General features: G+C 33.7%; 1 protein-coding gene across 2 annotated transcripts in view; it reads right to left on the reverse strand.

Annotated features, from left to right (window-relative positions):
- Window positions 1–1,192: 1,192 nt before the first annotated feature.
- Window positions 1,193–16,967, reverse strand: part of PKN2 (protein kinase N2) — a 135,894-nt gene continuing 120,119 nt past the window's right edge. For both annotated transcript variants that reach the window (XM_039216633.1, XM_039216634.1), the window contains exons 17-22: window positions 15,269–15,331; window positions 14,021–14,097; window positions 9,076–9,218; window positions 4,134–4,241; window positions 3,857–3,937; window positions 1,193–3,771 (exon numbers count right to left, since the gene is read on the reverse strand). In XM_039216633.1, the coding sequence (XP_039072564.1) occupies window positions 3,568–3,771; window positions 3,857–3,937; window positions 4,134–4,241; window positions 9,076–9,218; window positions 14,021–14,097; window positions 15,269–15,331 (676 nt within the window). In that variant the 3' untranslated portion in view covers window positions 1,193–3,567. The remainder of the gene's footprint in view (window positions 3,772–3,856; window positions 3,938–4,133; window positions 4,242–9,075; window positions 9,219–14,020; window positions 14,098–15,268; window positions 15,332–16,967) is intronic.

Here is a 16,967-nt window from a genome sequence, read left to right on the forward strand (position 1 = left end):
CTTGGCAGCCTCCCCTCTTCTGAGTGTTTGCATTTCCAAAGCTAGATAGATCCTTGCCGTTCTGGCTTTCACTCTCTCCACCTTCCTAGTTCTCTGGCCTACTTTGTGGACTCAACTTCCAATCCCGAACTCTGAGTACTCTCACTCTTGTGCTTGGGCACTCCTCCTTAATTCTTAGGAACTAAAGTTCTAGCTTGTCCAGATTCAAGCCCAAGTGTGTCTATCTTTTGGGGTAAGAGGTTGCCAGACACCACTCTTCTTTGATGAGACCAGCAGTACCGTAAATTATGTGTCTTACTGGAGGTCTTGGGAGCTTCTATTTAGTCATGACTAGAAATGGAAATCATGCAAGATTTTTGAGACTTAGAAGTTATTTAAAAACTTACCTCTGTTTACATATGTATATACTTATATACATATAAAGCTAATACTCAGAGATACATCAGATCTCAAAAGATAGTTAGAAGATAAATAAGAATTCTAATTAAGATTATGATCCATGAATTGGCATTTGTTCCTTTTGAGTCTCTCATACTCACCCTCAGTTGCTTTGGGAAGATCAGCAATACCTGTAAAAATTTTGTTAGGTTTGAATTTACAATGCAGCTTTCACCTAGTTAACATATAACGGCAATTTCCACTGTGACCTCAGTTTGTGCTACAGGGATAGCACAGACCTATCCTAAAATATTCCTAATATTAATAAAATATTTCCTTTGTAATAGTTGAGTAAGAGGACTATAAAATGACTAGCATTCTGTTTTCATTTACCTATTTTCTGAAAGGTCAGGTCCTAAAAATAAGTTAAGTTTACCTCAAACAAGAGATTACTACATATATTACTGGTGCTTGAATTTTAATTTTAATTTAAAACCATTCCTCATTTGTTAAGATTTTGATTTTTCTTCAACTTTCTATCCTCAATGTCTAGCACATAGAAGGCATCCTATGTAAATATCCACTGAGTAAAAGATGCTACTGATCTTTAAGAAGTAGAATGTAAACTTTTCCCATTACTACCAGTAAAGTGAACAGCTTGCTCTGAACCAGATTTTGCCCTTCCCCAGGACCAAAAACACTTGCAAGAAGACTAATAAGCAAAGTTAGTCTTTGAGATCTTAAATATAGTAGAGCTAATACATATTTTGACGAATAGGAAGTTTCCAACTGGAAATAATACTTAAAACCAAAGTTACAAATTATAATCTATTTAAACTTTAATTTGTGCATTTGTGGTAATTTATGACTGCAAAACACTTATTTTCTTAGAATGACATAAAGGCACATTTCATTTGAATGCATAGTGTACCATTCTAAAATATACTAATAATTTCCTTACAAAGTGCTTGAGCAGTCACACATACAGTAATAGCAAAATATATTTACACTCTATAGAGTTTAAAAATTTAAAATCTAAAATATATATATATTTTAAAAACTACAGAAAATATTAGTGCTTTCTTCAGCTTAATTGAGTGAATATACCCTGCCCTCTAATTTTTTCTTAGTGATTGACTTCAATTAAAAAAAAATTTTCTGTACACTGTGTAGTTACAAAATGCTATGTCAGTTTTTAATGCTAAAAGCCTATTTTAGACATTGCTTTCTATGCTTATTTGAGAACCAGGAAAGGTGAGCAGACTGTACCTCAAAAGTATTTAGTGTTTTTTTAAAATGTTGTGTTAACACTGTGTAAATTAAAGCCAGACAATTAAGCCAAGATCCTCTACAGTCTTTTAACAAGGAAACTGACTGGCATTTAAAAATAACTTTAAACAACATATTGCTCCCTCTTTCTCTAAGATTTTCCCCCAAAGAATGCTGGGTACTAACAGAATTTGGAAGGAAATACGAATTCTCTGAACAATTATAATTGTTCTCAGAGTATACAAATATATGCCAGCACACCCTAGCAAGGCTAAAATATTGATAAAATGTCTATAAGTCAGTGTGCTTTTATGTTTCTCACAGAATTTAAATTTGAACAATTTTTAAGACATGAGATCATTGTGATTAAATGGTTAATTCAGTATGGTTAGTTCACAACTTGCTATTCCTGAGATATGATGACCCTAACATACTAAGCATGGAATCAAAGATGTTATTATTGAACTAAAGAAAAATAATGTAGTCACAGACTAAGAGAAAAAGAATGTAAAAACTAACAACAACAACAACAACAACAACAACAACAAAACCCAAAAAACTCCAGGCAAGTGGAAAAGTCATGGCTTGCCAAAAGACTTTCCTATAAGAGCATTAAAAAAGCCACAAATGGATCCTCTGAAGAGTTGTAAAAAGTGTTTGATCAAATCATTTTTGAGACTTTTGAGGTACAGTTTTAGTGTTATAATAGTTTTTATAAAATATAGACTGTTTTATCAAAAATATTTATACATTCTGTTATAATATATTGCTTTTGCCCTCAGTAACTGCCAATATAAAATCTGGATCCAGTGGCCTAAAATGTACAAATGCACTTAACGTAAATGCTGGAGTTTGAGGTGTCTGCTTGGCCACTGTACAAAAGTGATGAAGTGGTGAAATTAAATAATAAACCTACAACATAGAATACATTACAACTTGCACATATACATGTTCACAGCATGTATACAACGATAATCGCTATGTTTTAACAGATATAGTTCCCTTCTACAGTAGATACAAGAATAAGATAAACTGGGCTGATAAATGTACAACGAATATCAAAAAAGGAGTAATTAGTTCACTGATTTTGGAAGAAGGTATGATTGAATATATCGAGCGTCTAGACTTTGGGAATGCATACAGGTAATACAGTATCTTGGTTTAGGCTAATCAGAAGTCTTCATTCTTAACATTTTAAGTAGATGTTTAGTTGTTCCTGTTTGCTTCAGCATGGTTTAATAAACAAAAGATTGTTTGGCAAGTAGCTCTGTTGGAAAGCTATGAGGCTCTGTTACATGGTTGGTAAAGATAAGGCGATAAAAATTTTTCCCTAATAAATATAGAAAATTTATAAAACAGGACATTAATTCATTTTTTAAAAAAACAAGCCAAAAAATGTGCACAAACTACCACTACATTTTTTTGATATTATAGTAATTTCATTAAAAAAATAAGAGCATTTGCCTTATTCGAACAGATTTACTACGTGTGAACAGTAATAGCATCCCAAACCCTTTTTGTTCTTTCTGTAAAATATAGCTAAATGAAGTGAAATGATTAATCTTCCCTCCACTTAAGGCAGGCATAAGGCATAGCGAGGGACCATGGAAGAGTGGTTTTTTTTTCTTTTTTTAAAAACTGGACTATTGATCCAAAAGTATTCATTTGTGATAGGTTTTCATGGCCGATGTTCATTCCGCTTAAACTCCACGAAACTGTTTCCAGTGCTCAGATTTACGTTGAAAATACATTAAGAAGCCACTTTCAAGAATGTTTTAGAGTAGTACTTTTAAAGAAATCTTCAGGTGTTTGAACAAAAAACTCAGAAGCTACTGGTGGCACAGAGAGCAAATGAAGGGTTGCTATTGTTAAGAGGTCTTCTTGTGAGTTAGTGTGCTTGGTTTCACAGTGTCTGGGAACTTAACACCAATCAGCAATGTAGTCAAAATCTCTGAACATTTCTTGCTCCTCTTCTGAAAGTATCCTTGGTTCTCGAGGTGGAGTCAAAATAGGGGCTTCTGAGGTAAATTCATCATCAAAATTACTAACATCTTCTCGTCCTCTAATGGTAGGAACAAATGGCGGCTTTACTTTTTTGTCCATCAGAGCACTCCAATCAATTAGCTGGATTACAAAATATAAAATGACCAGTTTAGTTTCCTACACCTAATTGCTATTTTCACAAAAAATTTTAAAATGTCACACTTACCCGGAAAAATGGGTGCTTTTTTACATCCTCTGCATCTTTCTCACCAGCTCCAAGTCGTCGCTCAGGATTTCTTCGTAATAGCTAATACAACATAAAATATAAAAGTTAAAATAAAACCAGTGACTTCATTGATAAAGATTCTCATACCTTACAAAGATTTAGATGTGATTTTTTTTGGGTATGTGTTTGTCTAAACCATGCAACATCTATGAACAAAAAACAACTTCTAAAGTTCTAATTGGGAAATTTAAGTAGTTTATAAACCATTAGCTCTTACCCTTCTCATTATTGATATGGCTTCTGTAGATAAGAATCTTGGATACCTTACTTCATCATTTACAATACTGTCAAAAACCTCCTCTTCATCATCACCAGGGAAGGGAGACTAGAAGAAATATCTTTGAGTAACTAAAAATGCATTTCAGTACTGTAAAATCTTATCACCTATCCAAAGTACCGCCAAGAACCACATAGTGAGGAAAACAAAAAACCAACCAAAACACCAAACAAATAAAGACTGTAAGAAGCCACAAAAGGTACATAATAGATTATCCAGAGGATATACCAGATACTCTTGTTGAAATCTTCATCTTTATTTCACAAACCTTAATAACAAAGTTGGTTATATTATACATTATCATGTTTCATTTAATTCCATTCTATTTTATTTAATTCATTTATTCATTTATCTGGCCAGACAGTAAATATTTTGAGTGCCTACTATCTAGTAAAAATTATTTAGCTAATCGACATGTTCCTCAAGAAGCTCAATCTTGGGGCGCCTGAGTGGCTTAGTCGGTTAAGCGTCTGACTTTCACTTAGGTCATGATCTCGCGGTTCATGGGTTCGAGCCCCATGTTGGGCTCTGCGCTGACTGCCAGCTCAGAGCCTGGAGCCTGTTTCAGAGTCTGTGACTCCCTCTCTCTCTGACCCTCCCCTGCTCACGCTGTCTCTCTCTCTCCTAGAAATAAATAAAACATTAAAAAAAAATTAAAAAAAAAAAAGCTCAATCTTGTGGAAAGACAGAGAAAAACTGGGTAAAGTAAATATGGAAATAAGTGTCACTACAGAGAGAAGCTCAGAGTTTGTGGGAATACATCTGATATGGATATACTTTGAATTTCACAATCAGTAGCAAATTAATTAGCAAAACACAATTAGAAATCTGCAGGTATAATGATGGCACTAATAGCAGCTGCCAACGAAATTCAAGTCTTAGGGCATTTAGGTAAGCAGAGTATTAAAATGTTGCTTATGACAGGAATGACCCTAAGTCATAAAAACATAGATTACATTCAGTATAAGAATTTGATTTACAAAATGATAAACTCTCAAACATGTTGAAATGTTGACTATGAAATATGACTTATTATTTCAGAATTTGAGGTGACTTATATTTGGTTGCTTGTTTCCTATAAAGTTTTAATGAATAAGAGCCACATAGAAAGCAATATTAATGTAAAGGGAAGGATCTTTGACCTGAGGAATCTATGAAAATGAATTTAGAACTCAACTTACTAAAGCTGAGCTGCCAATCTTATTGCCCACATGTAAGCAATGTAAGCAATCTTATTGCTCATATATAATGAGCAAATATGTAAGCAAAAACTTCAAACTTTTTGGTTATCAAAACCTTAGTTTGTTCATTTACACACTCAAAATAGATAAATCAAATAAATAAATGAAATAAGTACTATGTGAGATAACATACTTTCTTTCTGGGATTGAGACAGCAGTAAATCAGGGGAAAAATTCTATTTCATAAGGATTCTCAATCAGAATTTCAAGTGGTTAATACAAAACACTTTTGTCTATCTGATCAATTTTGTATTTAAAAAATGTTACTTTATAAATCCCTGAATAGTGAAGATATAACCACACATTCATTGAGATGTTAAAGTTCCTGGTTTCTCCAAATAGATTACACGTTAAAAGGACTAACAACGGAATGCTAACAAATATGTTTTAAACAGATATAAAAAGAATTCAATAGTTTGTTCAGATGTCAAGAGTTGAACTCCAATATCTAAGTTTACTTAATATTTCTCTGATGCTTTCATTCTCATTTGGCATCAAGAAGGGGGATCTGGTCCTTCCAGTCCTCAAAACCCATAAAAACACAAATACAAATTTGAAAACACGTGATATATCCAGTGAGTTTTCATATATTTATAAAAATAGAGAAATTAGACATAAACTTAGCCAAACCTCACTTTTATCACAGTTAAAAGTTATTGCTAAAATTTTACCAGTGCTAAATTGGTAAATTTAAACTATAAAGTACACAAATGAATTTTAAGTTTAGTTCTTTTCTCAACTACTCTCTTAACAAAGGTGCCAAAGAGAAAGGAAATTGCAATAAACAACTGTGAAGGAATAGCTGGATCCACTGTCTTTTATATACTAGTAATTAAGAGGTTAATCAATTAGAAGCTCTTTTTAAAAGGACCTGAACGTGAGACAGGAAACTATCAACACCCTAGAGGAGAAAGCAGGAAACAACCTCCTTGACCTCCACCGCAGCAACTTCATACTTGACACATCCCCAAAAGCAAGGGAATCAAGAGCAAAAATAAACTGTTAGGACCTCATCAAGATTAAAAGCTTCTGCACAGCCAAGGAAACAACCCAGAAAATTAATAGGCAACCAACGGAATGGGAAAAGATAGTTGCAAATAACATATCAGATAAAGGGTTAATATCCAGAATCTATAAGGAACTCACCGAACTACACGCCCGAAAAACAAACAACCCAGTGAAGAAATGGGCAGAAGACATGAACAGACACTTCTCCAAAGAGGACATCCAGATGGCCAACAGACACATGAAACGATGCTCAGCATCCCTCCTCATCAGGGAAATACAAATCAAAACCACACTGAGATACCACCTCACGCCAGTCAGAGTGGCTAAAATGAGCAAATCAGAGAACTCTAGATGCTGGCGAGGATGTGGAGAAACGGGCACCCTCCTACACTGTTGGTGGGAATGTAAACTGGTACAGCCCCTCTGGAAAACAGTGTGGAGGTTCCTCAGGAAACTAACAATAGAACTCCCTTATGACCCAGCAATAGCACTGCTAGGAATTTACCCAAGGGATACAGAAATGCTGAGGCATAGGAGCACATGTACCCCAATGTTCATAGCAGCACTCTCCACAATAGCTAAAACATGGAAAGAGCCTAAGTGTCCATCAACAGATGAATGGATCAAGAAGATGTGGTTTATCTATACCATGGAATACTACATGGCAATGAGAAACAATGAAATCTGGCCATGTGTAGCAACATGGATGGACCTTGAGGGTGTTATGCTGAGCGAAATAAGTCAGGCAGAGAAGGACAAATATCATATGTTTGCACGTATAGGAGGATTAGGAGGAACTTGACGGAGGAACAAGGGGGAGAAGAAGGGCGGAAATGGTGGGGGAAAGGGAGAGAGGCAAACCATGAGAGACTCTTGAATGCTGACAAAAACTGAGGACTGATGGGTGTGGGGGGGAGGGGGGGATGGGCATGGAGGAGGGCACTTTGGGGATGAGCACTGAGTGTTATGTAGAAACTAATTTGACAATAAACTATTTGTAAAAAAAAGAAAAAAAAAAAAGAAGCTCTTTTTAAAAATATAGAACAGGAGCTTCCTCATTTGTTCACTGCCAAGTTTTCCAGTCACTTTAGAAGAGGAAGTAGAATCAACTGGCTCTTAATTCTGTAGTATTTTGCAATAAACTCACATTTTTTGCCTATCAGAGCTAACATGGAGAGTCAATTTTAAGCAAGCCTGTAATTTTTGGTAACTTAATTAAATATCATATATAAATGAATACCATATTTAAAAAAACAAAGCAATAAAAATGTTACTTTAAAAAAGGTGAGGGGGGAGGGAGTTCAAGTATGCCAGAGCTTACAGAAACAACTATTATGAGTACTTCTGACATTCTTAGAAATCAAAGACCACTGTGGATTAGGGATAAGATGCATCTTTCCATCCAAAAAACTGTATAGCAGCTTTTCTAGATATAGGTAGAAATTTCCAGGTCTAAATCACTGCTCTTAAGAATAGAAATAAGATTAGGTGGATTCCATACCCTAAGGTAGCAAAACACAATGGTTTAGAGATAGGTTCTGAAGCCAGAGAGCCAGAGTTAAAAACTGCAGCTCCACCACATGAGAACTCTGTAACTTTAAGTAAGTTATTAACTTCTTTGTGTTTCCAGTCATACACCTGAAAATGGGCATAAGACTAGTATTGAGCTTATTAAAGGGTGCTGAAAAATTAAATGAGCTAGTATTTATAAGTAAATAGGATAGTGACCAGCACATGGTAAACATTTTAATTAGCTACTTCTTTTCCTCCCTTTCTAAGTATCCACTCCAATATATAACATATCAAAGTGGCTACTGTTTAGATGGACTAAAATACCTAATTTGAAATAAGTGCCATTATATGACAATACAGGGTAAAACTTTAGAAACTTCTGACATTCGATAATTTGGTCAATCACTTATTCAGCTACTAATTTATTCATGCCTAGAATGTATAAGGAAGGTTTTTGGTCTGGGAAACTGCAAAAACAATGAATCAATCTCACTTTTTTTTCATCCCAAGATCATCCCAAGATCAAAGCAGGTTTCAATTCCTTGTCCTAATATTTACCCTTTCTCAAGTCCACTCTAATTTATCATTTCCAACAATTTATAAAAAAATAGATTAGCTAATTATTATTGCTTTATTTATTAGATATAACTGTTACCTAAGTGGTAACAACTTCTCGGGATAACAAAGTTATTTTAAGTAAATTGAAAGAAAACAGGAGAAAAATGTTAATCTTTCTAACTCTGTTGTACTGTTTTTTATTTTGACCAATGTATAGCTGACTTTTTGTTAAAGGATACAGTACATTCTTTTCATTAGTCTTTCTCTTATTCCCTATGAAATGATCAATTATTTATGATCATGTCTTAAAATCAGAAAACATAACCACAGCATACTGAAATATAAGGTACGATTTTCACGGCATTCTATAGATAATATAAAAATCTAAAAAACACAGTGAAGGTAATATAGAATTTCAGGCAATTATTAGCATATTATAAAAATGTATAAACATATAAAACTTAAGCTCCACTTATGCAGGAAATAAATCATTTATAAATGACATATTTTGTTCTTTCAGTCATCTTTTCTAATTTCTCTCTCATCTATTTTATACTGCTTACCTCACCAACGAGCATTTCATATATAAGAACACCAAGGCCCCACCAGTCTACAGCCCTTGTATAGGATGTTTCTGTTAATACTTCTGGGGCAAGAAATTCAGGAGTGCCACAAAATGTGCTTGTTCTATCTCCATATCCCATTCCTGAAAAGGTAAAATTTAAGTGTTTGTTAGCAAAGAAAAAAGTCTAGACAATAGATAAAAAATTAGACGATATCCTTAGGAAGTAAAATTAAACTTCCCTTTGTGCATGGTGACCAAACTCAAGATATACCAGACTTCTACAGAAAATGTTAAGAACTGGTATAAAGAAAACTGTGAAATAGTAACTATACTATTAATAGGTAAAAATAAATAAGTGTAATTTTCATACTTCATTTTATTTACTTATTTTCCCTTTCTTGTCATTACTTTACAAGTGATGCTAAGAAGTTACAATAAAAAAATTGATTCTGAGCTTAATTTCTATCATTTTTTTCAATTCAATCTTTAAAATATTTTATTTGGTTCATTATAAAAATAATATTAAGTATACTTTGGAAAACACCAAAATGCAAATTCTTGGATAACCAAGAGTTAGCCACCAAAACAACCTTGAAGAAGAAAAAACAAAACTGGAGGTATCACAATTCCAGATTTCAAGTTATACTACAAAGCGATAGTAATCAAAGCAGTATAGTACTGGCACAAGAACAGACACATATATCAATGAACAGGTCGGAAAGCCCAGAAACAAACCCACGATTCTATGGTCAATCTTTGACAAAAGAGGCAAGAATATGCAATGGGAAAAAGTCTCTTCAACAAATGGTGTTGAGAAAACTGGACAGTTACAGAGCAAAAGAATGCAACTGGGCCACTTATACCACACATGAAAATAAACTTAAAATGGATTAAGGACCTAAATGTGAGACCTAAAATCATAAAAATCCTAGAAGAAAGCAATTTCTCTGGCATTGGTAGTGGCAACATCTTTCTAGACATGAGATAAGGGAAATAAAAGCAAAAGTAAACTATTGGGACTACATTGATACAAAAGCTTCTGCACAGCAAAGTAAACAATAAACCAAACTAAAAGACATCCTACTGAATGGGAGAAGATATTTGCAAATGACATATCCGACAAGGGTTAGCATCCAAAATATATAAAGGACTGATACAACTCAATGCCAAAAGACCCCATAAACAATCCAGTTAAAAAAATAGGCAGAAGACATGAACAGATATTTTTCTAAAGAAAATGGCCAAAAGAGGGGCGCCTGGGTGGCTTAGTTGGTTAAGCGTCCGACTTTCGCTTAGGTCATGATCTCGCGGTTCATGGGTTCGAGCCCCGCGTCAGGCTCTGTGCTGCCAGCTCAGAGCCTGGAGCCTGTTTCAGATTCTGTGACTCCCTCTCTCTCTGACCCTCCCCTGCTCATGCTGTCTCTCTCTCTTTCTCTCCTAGAAATAAATAAAACATTAAAAAAATTAAAAAAAAAAAAAAAGAAAATGGCCAAAAGACACATGAAAAGATGCTCAACATCACTCATCTTCAGGGAAATGCAAACCAAAACCACAATAAGATATCACCTCACACCTGTCAGAATGGCTAAAATCAAAGCCACAAGAAACAAGGGTTAACGAGGATGTGGAGAAAAAGGAACCCTCATGCATTGCTGGTGGGCATGCAAACTGGTGCAGTGGAAAACAGTATGGAAGTTCCTCAAAAAATGAAAAATAGAGCTACCTTATGATCCAGTAATCACACTACTGAGTATTTACGCAAAGAATACAGAACCACGAATTTGAAACAATATATGCACCCCTCTGTTTACAAGAGCATTATTTACAAGAGCCATAATACGGAAGCAGCCCAAGTACCCATCAACAGATGAATGAATAAAGACTATGTGGAAGATATATATATATATACAATGCAATATTATTCAGCCATTAAAAGAATGAAATCTCTTCATCTGCAAGAACATGGATAGAACTAGAGAGTATAATGCTAATGAGTTAGAGAAAGACAAATACCATATTTCACCCATATGTGGAATTTCAGAAACAAAATGAACAAAGGGGAAAAGAAAAAGAAACAAACCAACAAACAGACTCTTAACTACAGAGAACAAATTGATGGTTACCAGAGGTGTGTGGGGAGGGTGGGGGGGAGGATGGGTAAAATAGGTGATGGGGATTGAAGAGTACATTTATCATGATGAGCACTGAATAATGTAAAGAATTGTTGAATCACTATATTGTACACCTGAAACTAATACTACACTGTATGTTAACTATGCTAGAATTAAAACTAAAAACTTAATAAAATAAAAAAGGAGTTAACCAAATGTGCCATATACACATATGGTATTAATCTTTTAGTTAACTAGTTCTCACATTTATTTTTCTTATAATTTAGTGAATTTTGTTCAGTTACTCAAAATTTTAGTTTAATTTTATAATTTAGTAATATATTAATCAAATACACATTCTACATATTGAATACAATGTCTCAATATATTCTAAAGTGTTAAAAGCTCCTTATAAGCATGATCTTATGAAAGAATTTGAAAGAAAAGCTCTAAATTCTAAAAGGTATGCATTTATAATGACTGAAAATCTCAAATGAACTTGGGAGACTATGGACCAAGATTTGAAGAGTATAATTAAATACATAAGGAAAAATTTGGTGTTTTTGCAAATTTCTTCAACATTGTCACACTTTTTTTCTTCAATAAAAAATTATTTTTAAAAAGAGTTGATATAATATCTACATAGGTTCTACACAAGTCTTTTAAGTGACTTGGCCAAGATTAGGGAAATGTTAACTAAGAAAGATAGAACTTATGTTTCTTGACTTTTATTCTATGCTTTGATCAAAACTAGAAGAAATTAAAAACTCCAGAGATACTTTTAGGAAACTTTTGGGATAAAACTACTCTAATTTTTTGCTTTGTTTATAGTAGTAGTAGTATAAAATCCATGACATTTAATGTACTATATATGTCAACTGCCATGGTTATCATATTTCATTCATTCTGATAAATTTTATCTTGATATTTTTATTGTTATTTATTTATTCTTTCTTTTTTTGAGAGAAAGAAAGAGAGCATATGAGAGGTAGAAGCAGAAAGAGAGAATCTTAAGCCAACTCCATACCCAGCACAGGGCCTTACATGGTCCTCAGTCTCATGACCATGAGATCATGACCTGAGCTGAAAGAAAGAGTTGGCTGCTCAAACCAAATAAGCCACCCAGCGCCCCTTGTTCTGGTATTTTTATACAGAGTTGAAAATAGGCCCAATTAGCTAGAACTTCAATTTAGTTACACTCCAAGGAAGGAGTTAACAACAGGCTCTTGAGTCATAAACATCTGGGTTTAAATTCCTGCTTTGCCACTAGTTAAAAGCTTAGAAAAGTTGTCTCACCTTTAAGGAAGAGACAAGAGGCTATTAGTTTTTCAAAACAAGATGATAGCAGGCAGTAGTAGAGGGAAAATGAAAAATTTAAGAAATATTAAGGAGGTAAATGTAGCACATTTTGGTCATTAACTTGATGTGGAAAAGTAAAGAGAACAGAGTCCAGGATAATATGTTTTCAAACGGGAGATTGTGAGAAGATTGTGGCACCATTAACTATGAACTGGAACCTGAAGAAAAGAAACTATTTTTGATTGTACAGTATTGGAGGCACCTATTGACTATTCAATAGTCAAGCAAAGATGTCTAGTAGATAGTTGAATATATATGTTAGGAAAGGAATAGTGGATTTGGGAATCATTAGTGTATTATTTACAGTTAAAAACTAGCAATGATGAGCAATGGGCAAAGGAAAACTCTGAGGAACAAAGGCATTTAAGTCTACAGTGTTCAATACAAGGAAGTCCAGTAAGAGGGGAAAAAAGTATTATTGGACTCAGATTAAGAGGCTGGTGGATAACTGATGGTGATGTATTTACAAAGTTCACTCATTTATTCATCCAACTACTTATTAACTGAATATTCACTGAATACTTAAGATGTGCCAAGCACTATACTATACTGTACTATGAAAACAAAGCTGACTGAGAAACGAGAAGCTTGTGCAGAAGGGGGAAACACAGTCAATGTTCCTTACAATGCAATTTATTAAATGTCAAGATAACAGGATCTACTTACTATATGTTAGACACTGTGCCATATATATCCAATTCTTGAAATACTCTTAAACAAAAAGCATTATATTCATTTTATATCAGACGAAACAGACTCAGTGAGATTCAAATAACTCATCCAAAGACACAGCTAGTAAGTGGCAAAGCCAGGATTCAAACCTAGGACTGTATGGAGCCTAAACCTGTGGTCTTTACACTATATGCCACCTCTGTTTCATACTTCCCTAGTTTACTTATTTATTTTTGAACATATAGAAAAGATTCTGAGATATATTCATATTTTCTCCCTATTTAAAAATGTCAGAAGTTTTACGAAGCTGGACAGAAGTCATCAGGCCTTTGTAATTTACTCTGTACAGTCCCAGCAAAGTAAGAAAAATTGGTGGCTTAACCAATGCTTTCTCAGAGTAGTGACAGAATTTTATTTATTTTTTTAGAAAGAGAGAGAGGGAGAGAGTGTGTGCATGTACGCGTGGGGGAGAGTAAGAGGGAGAGGGAGAGAAAATTTCAAGGAGGCTCCATGCACAGTGTGGAGCATGGGAGATCATGACCTGAGCCAAAATTAAGAATCGGACACTTAACTGATTGACCCACTCAGGCGTCCCCATAAAAGAGGATCTTAGGTTTTATATTATGATTTCTGAAAATCTAACCTATTCATAATCACAGAATCCTTAATAATGTGATGATTAGATTATATGAACGGTCCATAATATCTTAACAAAGAATAAAGTTAAAAATATATTGAAAACTGCCAAAGTACAAAGGAATAGTAATCCGTTAGAAAAGGAACTTTAAAATATCCAATTACCTTCTTTGCAAAGACCAAAATCAGCAATTTTCACAAAGCCCTCTGTATCTAGCAATAAGTTATCCAATTTCAAATCTCTGTTCAGAATAAAAAAAATGCAAAATGAAAAAAATTCAATAAAATCAGTAGATAATGTAGGACAAAAATAATTTCAACAGGAGCTGTACATTTTTACTAGAAATGAGGTTTCCAAGTTACGATTTGAGATTTAAATATTATATTACAAATGTTCACTTTTCTTCCTTTTGGCAAATTTATTACTCCACATAATATAGTTTCTGAATAAGTTTCACCATTATACAGAAACGAATGTATTTTCAAAAGGAATGTTTTATCTACTTAAATATGTATTTTAAAGCATGGAAGGAGTTCAAGTATTTTTAACTTTGGTTTTATTAATTTGTTATTTGAGATAGTCTGACTTGGACTAAGTTTGAAGTTCTTCTACACACCATCTGTAAGAAAAAACTGTCAAGGTATCAAGAGGGCAGGTTTAACATTTTAAGAGAATAATGCAAAATAAAGAGAAAGCTATCAATGATCAAACTTGATTAAATTAAAAATTGATTAAAAATAAGTTAAAAATATTTTATCCTTTGAGTAAAATAGGACCATGAGGAAACCCTTACCTTGGATATACTGTTAGAAGTTTGAATACACTGATGTTTATGGTCTCCTTACTAGCCTTCCTGAATTTGTCTAGTCTAGAGCAATGCTATTCAAAGTGTGGTCCATTGTTTGGCTGCTGGGCTATTATTTGTTGCTAGTCTGCAACTTGATAAGGAGCTTATATTAGTACATAAGGCAGCTGTGTCACCAAGTACAGTGTTTAGTTGACAGCAAGACTTAAGGAAGCAGTGTGATGTTTTATTCTCTGGTATACACTACTTATTTTATCATGGATAAATTTTAGTAGTACTGGTCTATTAAAGTTTTCTGCAGTAGATGAGTTGGACATAAAATATTCACCAGAATGAATATTGTTAGTGAAGTTTGTTATCAAAGCTCAACTTATAATTTGACTATTTTAACTAGGTAATGGGCAAAAGAACAGGAACAAAAAGATTTATCATATAATTATTATGTAACTATTTCTTTCAAAATTGGAGTTTAACATTTTTACAGGTCACTTATCATTTGAAAAGAGAAAATTAAAAAGCTGGTTAAACACAAAATATCCTTCCTAATTATTTTTAATTCAAATTCACACCGAAGTAAGCCATTAGAAAGTATCAAAACCTTACTCACCTATAAACAATTTTGTGTTCATGTAAATACTGCAACCCAAGAACTACACATGCAGCATAAAATCTGTTGGAAGAAATAAAAAGACGTTTAATAAATTCCACTGCTGTTGAATCCCAGTTTATAATTTTATGCTTCAAAGCAGAATTCTGTAGTAAACTAATTTCATAAATATTTATTTAGTCTTTAGTATAAGCCAGACACAGTAAGACATGTCCTAAGTATCAGGGGTAAAATTAAAAACTAAGAAAAATACAATGTCTACTATGGGAGCCATTAACTTTGCTGGTCACTTAAGTCCTCAGAGTAGACATCTGATCTGGAAAAATACAATTTACCATAAAGACAGAAGGACAGTGTGAAAGGTAGAACTTTCATCGGGGAAATATAGGACATTTCCTAAGACGGGAAGCAAAAGAGGTGTAAAAGGCACCTTTGATAACCAATAACAAGTTTTTTGTGGCTAAAGTAAAATATGGGGAAGAAGTAGGAGACAAGGCTGAAAAGACAGCCTGGGGTCAAGCTGTGAAGGACCCTAAATGTCATATTATGGATACTGAAATTTCTTTTTTTTAGTGATGGAGAATCACATCATTTAAATCAGAAAAGAATGAGCACATTTATGTTAGATTTCTGAGAGTCGTATGAAGGTTGGAATAGAAGTAGGTAGATACCCAGAGGAAAAACAAACAGATAAGGCTATTGTGCAGGTACAGACGGAAGACCAGGAGAACCTCCAATGTAGTAGCAACAAAGAGAGTAAAGACATGGATTCAAAAGAAAGTTTAAAACTAGCACAAGATTGGTCTCCCTAGCAGCAGAAGATGAGAGAGAGAAGGAAAAACTTAAGATGACTCTTAAGGTTTCCTTAGTATAAAGAGAGAGAGAAGTAGCCCAAGTTTTGTGGGGAAAATGAGGTTGGCTTAGACAGGTTGACTTTGAATGGTCTTGGGGCAGGTGAAAAAATTGGATAAATGGATTAGAATCTCAGGTAAACTTGAGTCCAACTATATTAACTCTTGAAAAATAGGACCATCTTTGTTTTTTACAGTTTTTATGCTAAATTTTTAGAATAATGCCTGAAACATGGCAGACTTACTGAATGAGAAGGTAGGTAATAAACAAATGTATTTAAAAATGCAGATCTGTTTTCAGTGCAGAACAGCCTATAAGGAAACACTCAGGAGAATCAGTTCTTAATTATGCAAGTAGTATACAGGTATTTTCTCTATCAAGTACACATAATACCCCTGGCCTCAAAGCACAGTACTTCATTCATCCATCTATCTATCTCAACCCAATGCCACTATCATCTATAGAGATAACTACTTTTATTGGTTTGGTGAATGTTCTTCGAACTTTTAGAATGCACACTTAGATAAGTTAGCTATGTCTTGTGTTTACTTATTTTTTACAAAAAAATGGGACCATATTTTGGCAGAATTTAAAAGTGAAAATATTTAGAAATCTTTGATTATACATTAGATCTTACATAATTATTTGTTGAAAGTTTGAAGAATTTAGCTCAAGTCCCATTAAAACATATGTGATTCTAAAATCGCTTACTTTTATACATAAGATTTTGGCTAACTTATTTTGGTGACCAAACAGTATTATAACAATTATAAAAATACCTTGATTTTTAAAATTTCATTTTTTGTAAACAGATTACCCTAATGACACACAATAAATAATATATATT

Source organism: Hyaena hyaena, unplaced genomic scaffold (genome assembly GCF_003009895.1).
Source record: "Hyaena hyaena isolate Hyena2069 unplaced genomic scaffold, ASM300989v1 scaffold_648, whole genome shotgun sequence".
Lineage (NCBI taxonomy): Eukaryota > Metazoa > Chordata > Mammalia > Carnivora > Hyaenidae > Hyaena > Hyaena hyaena.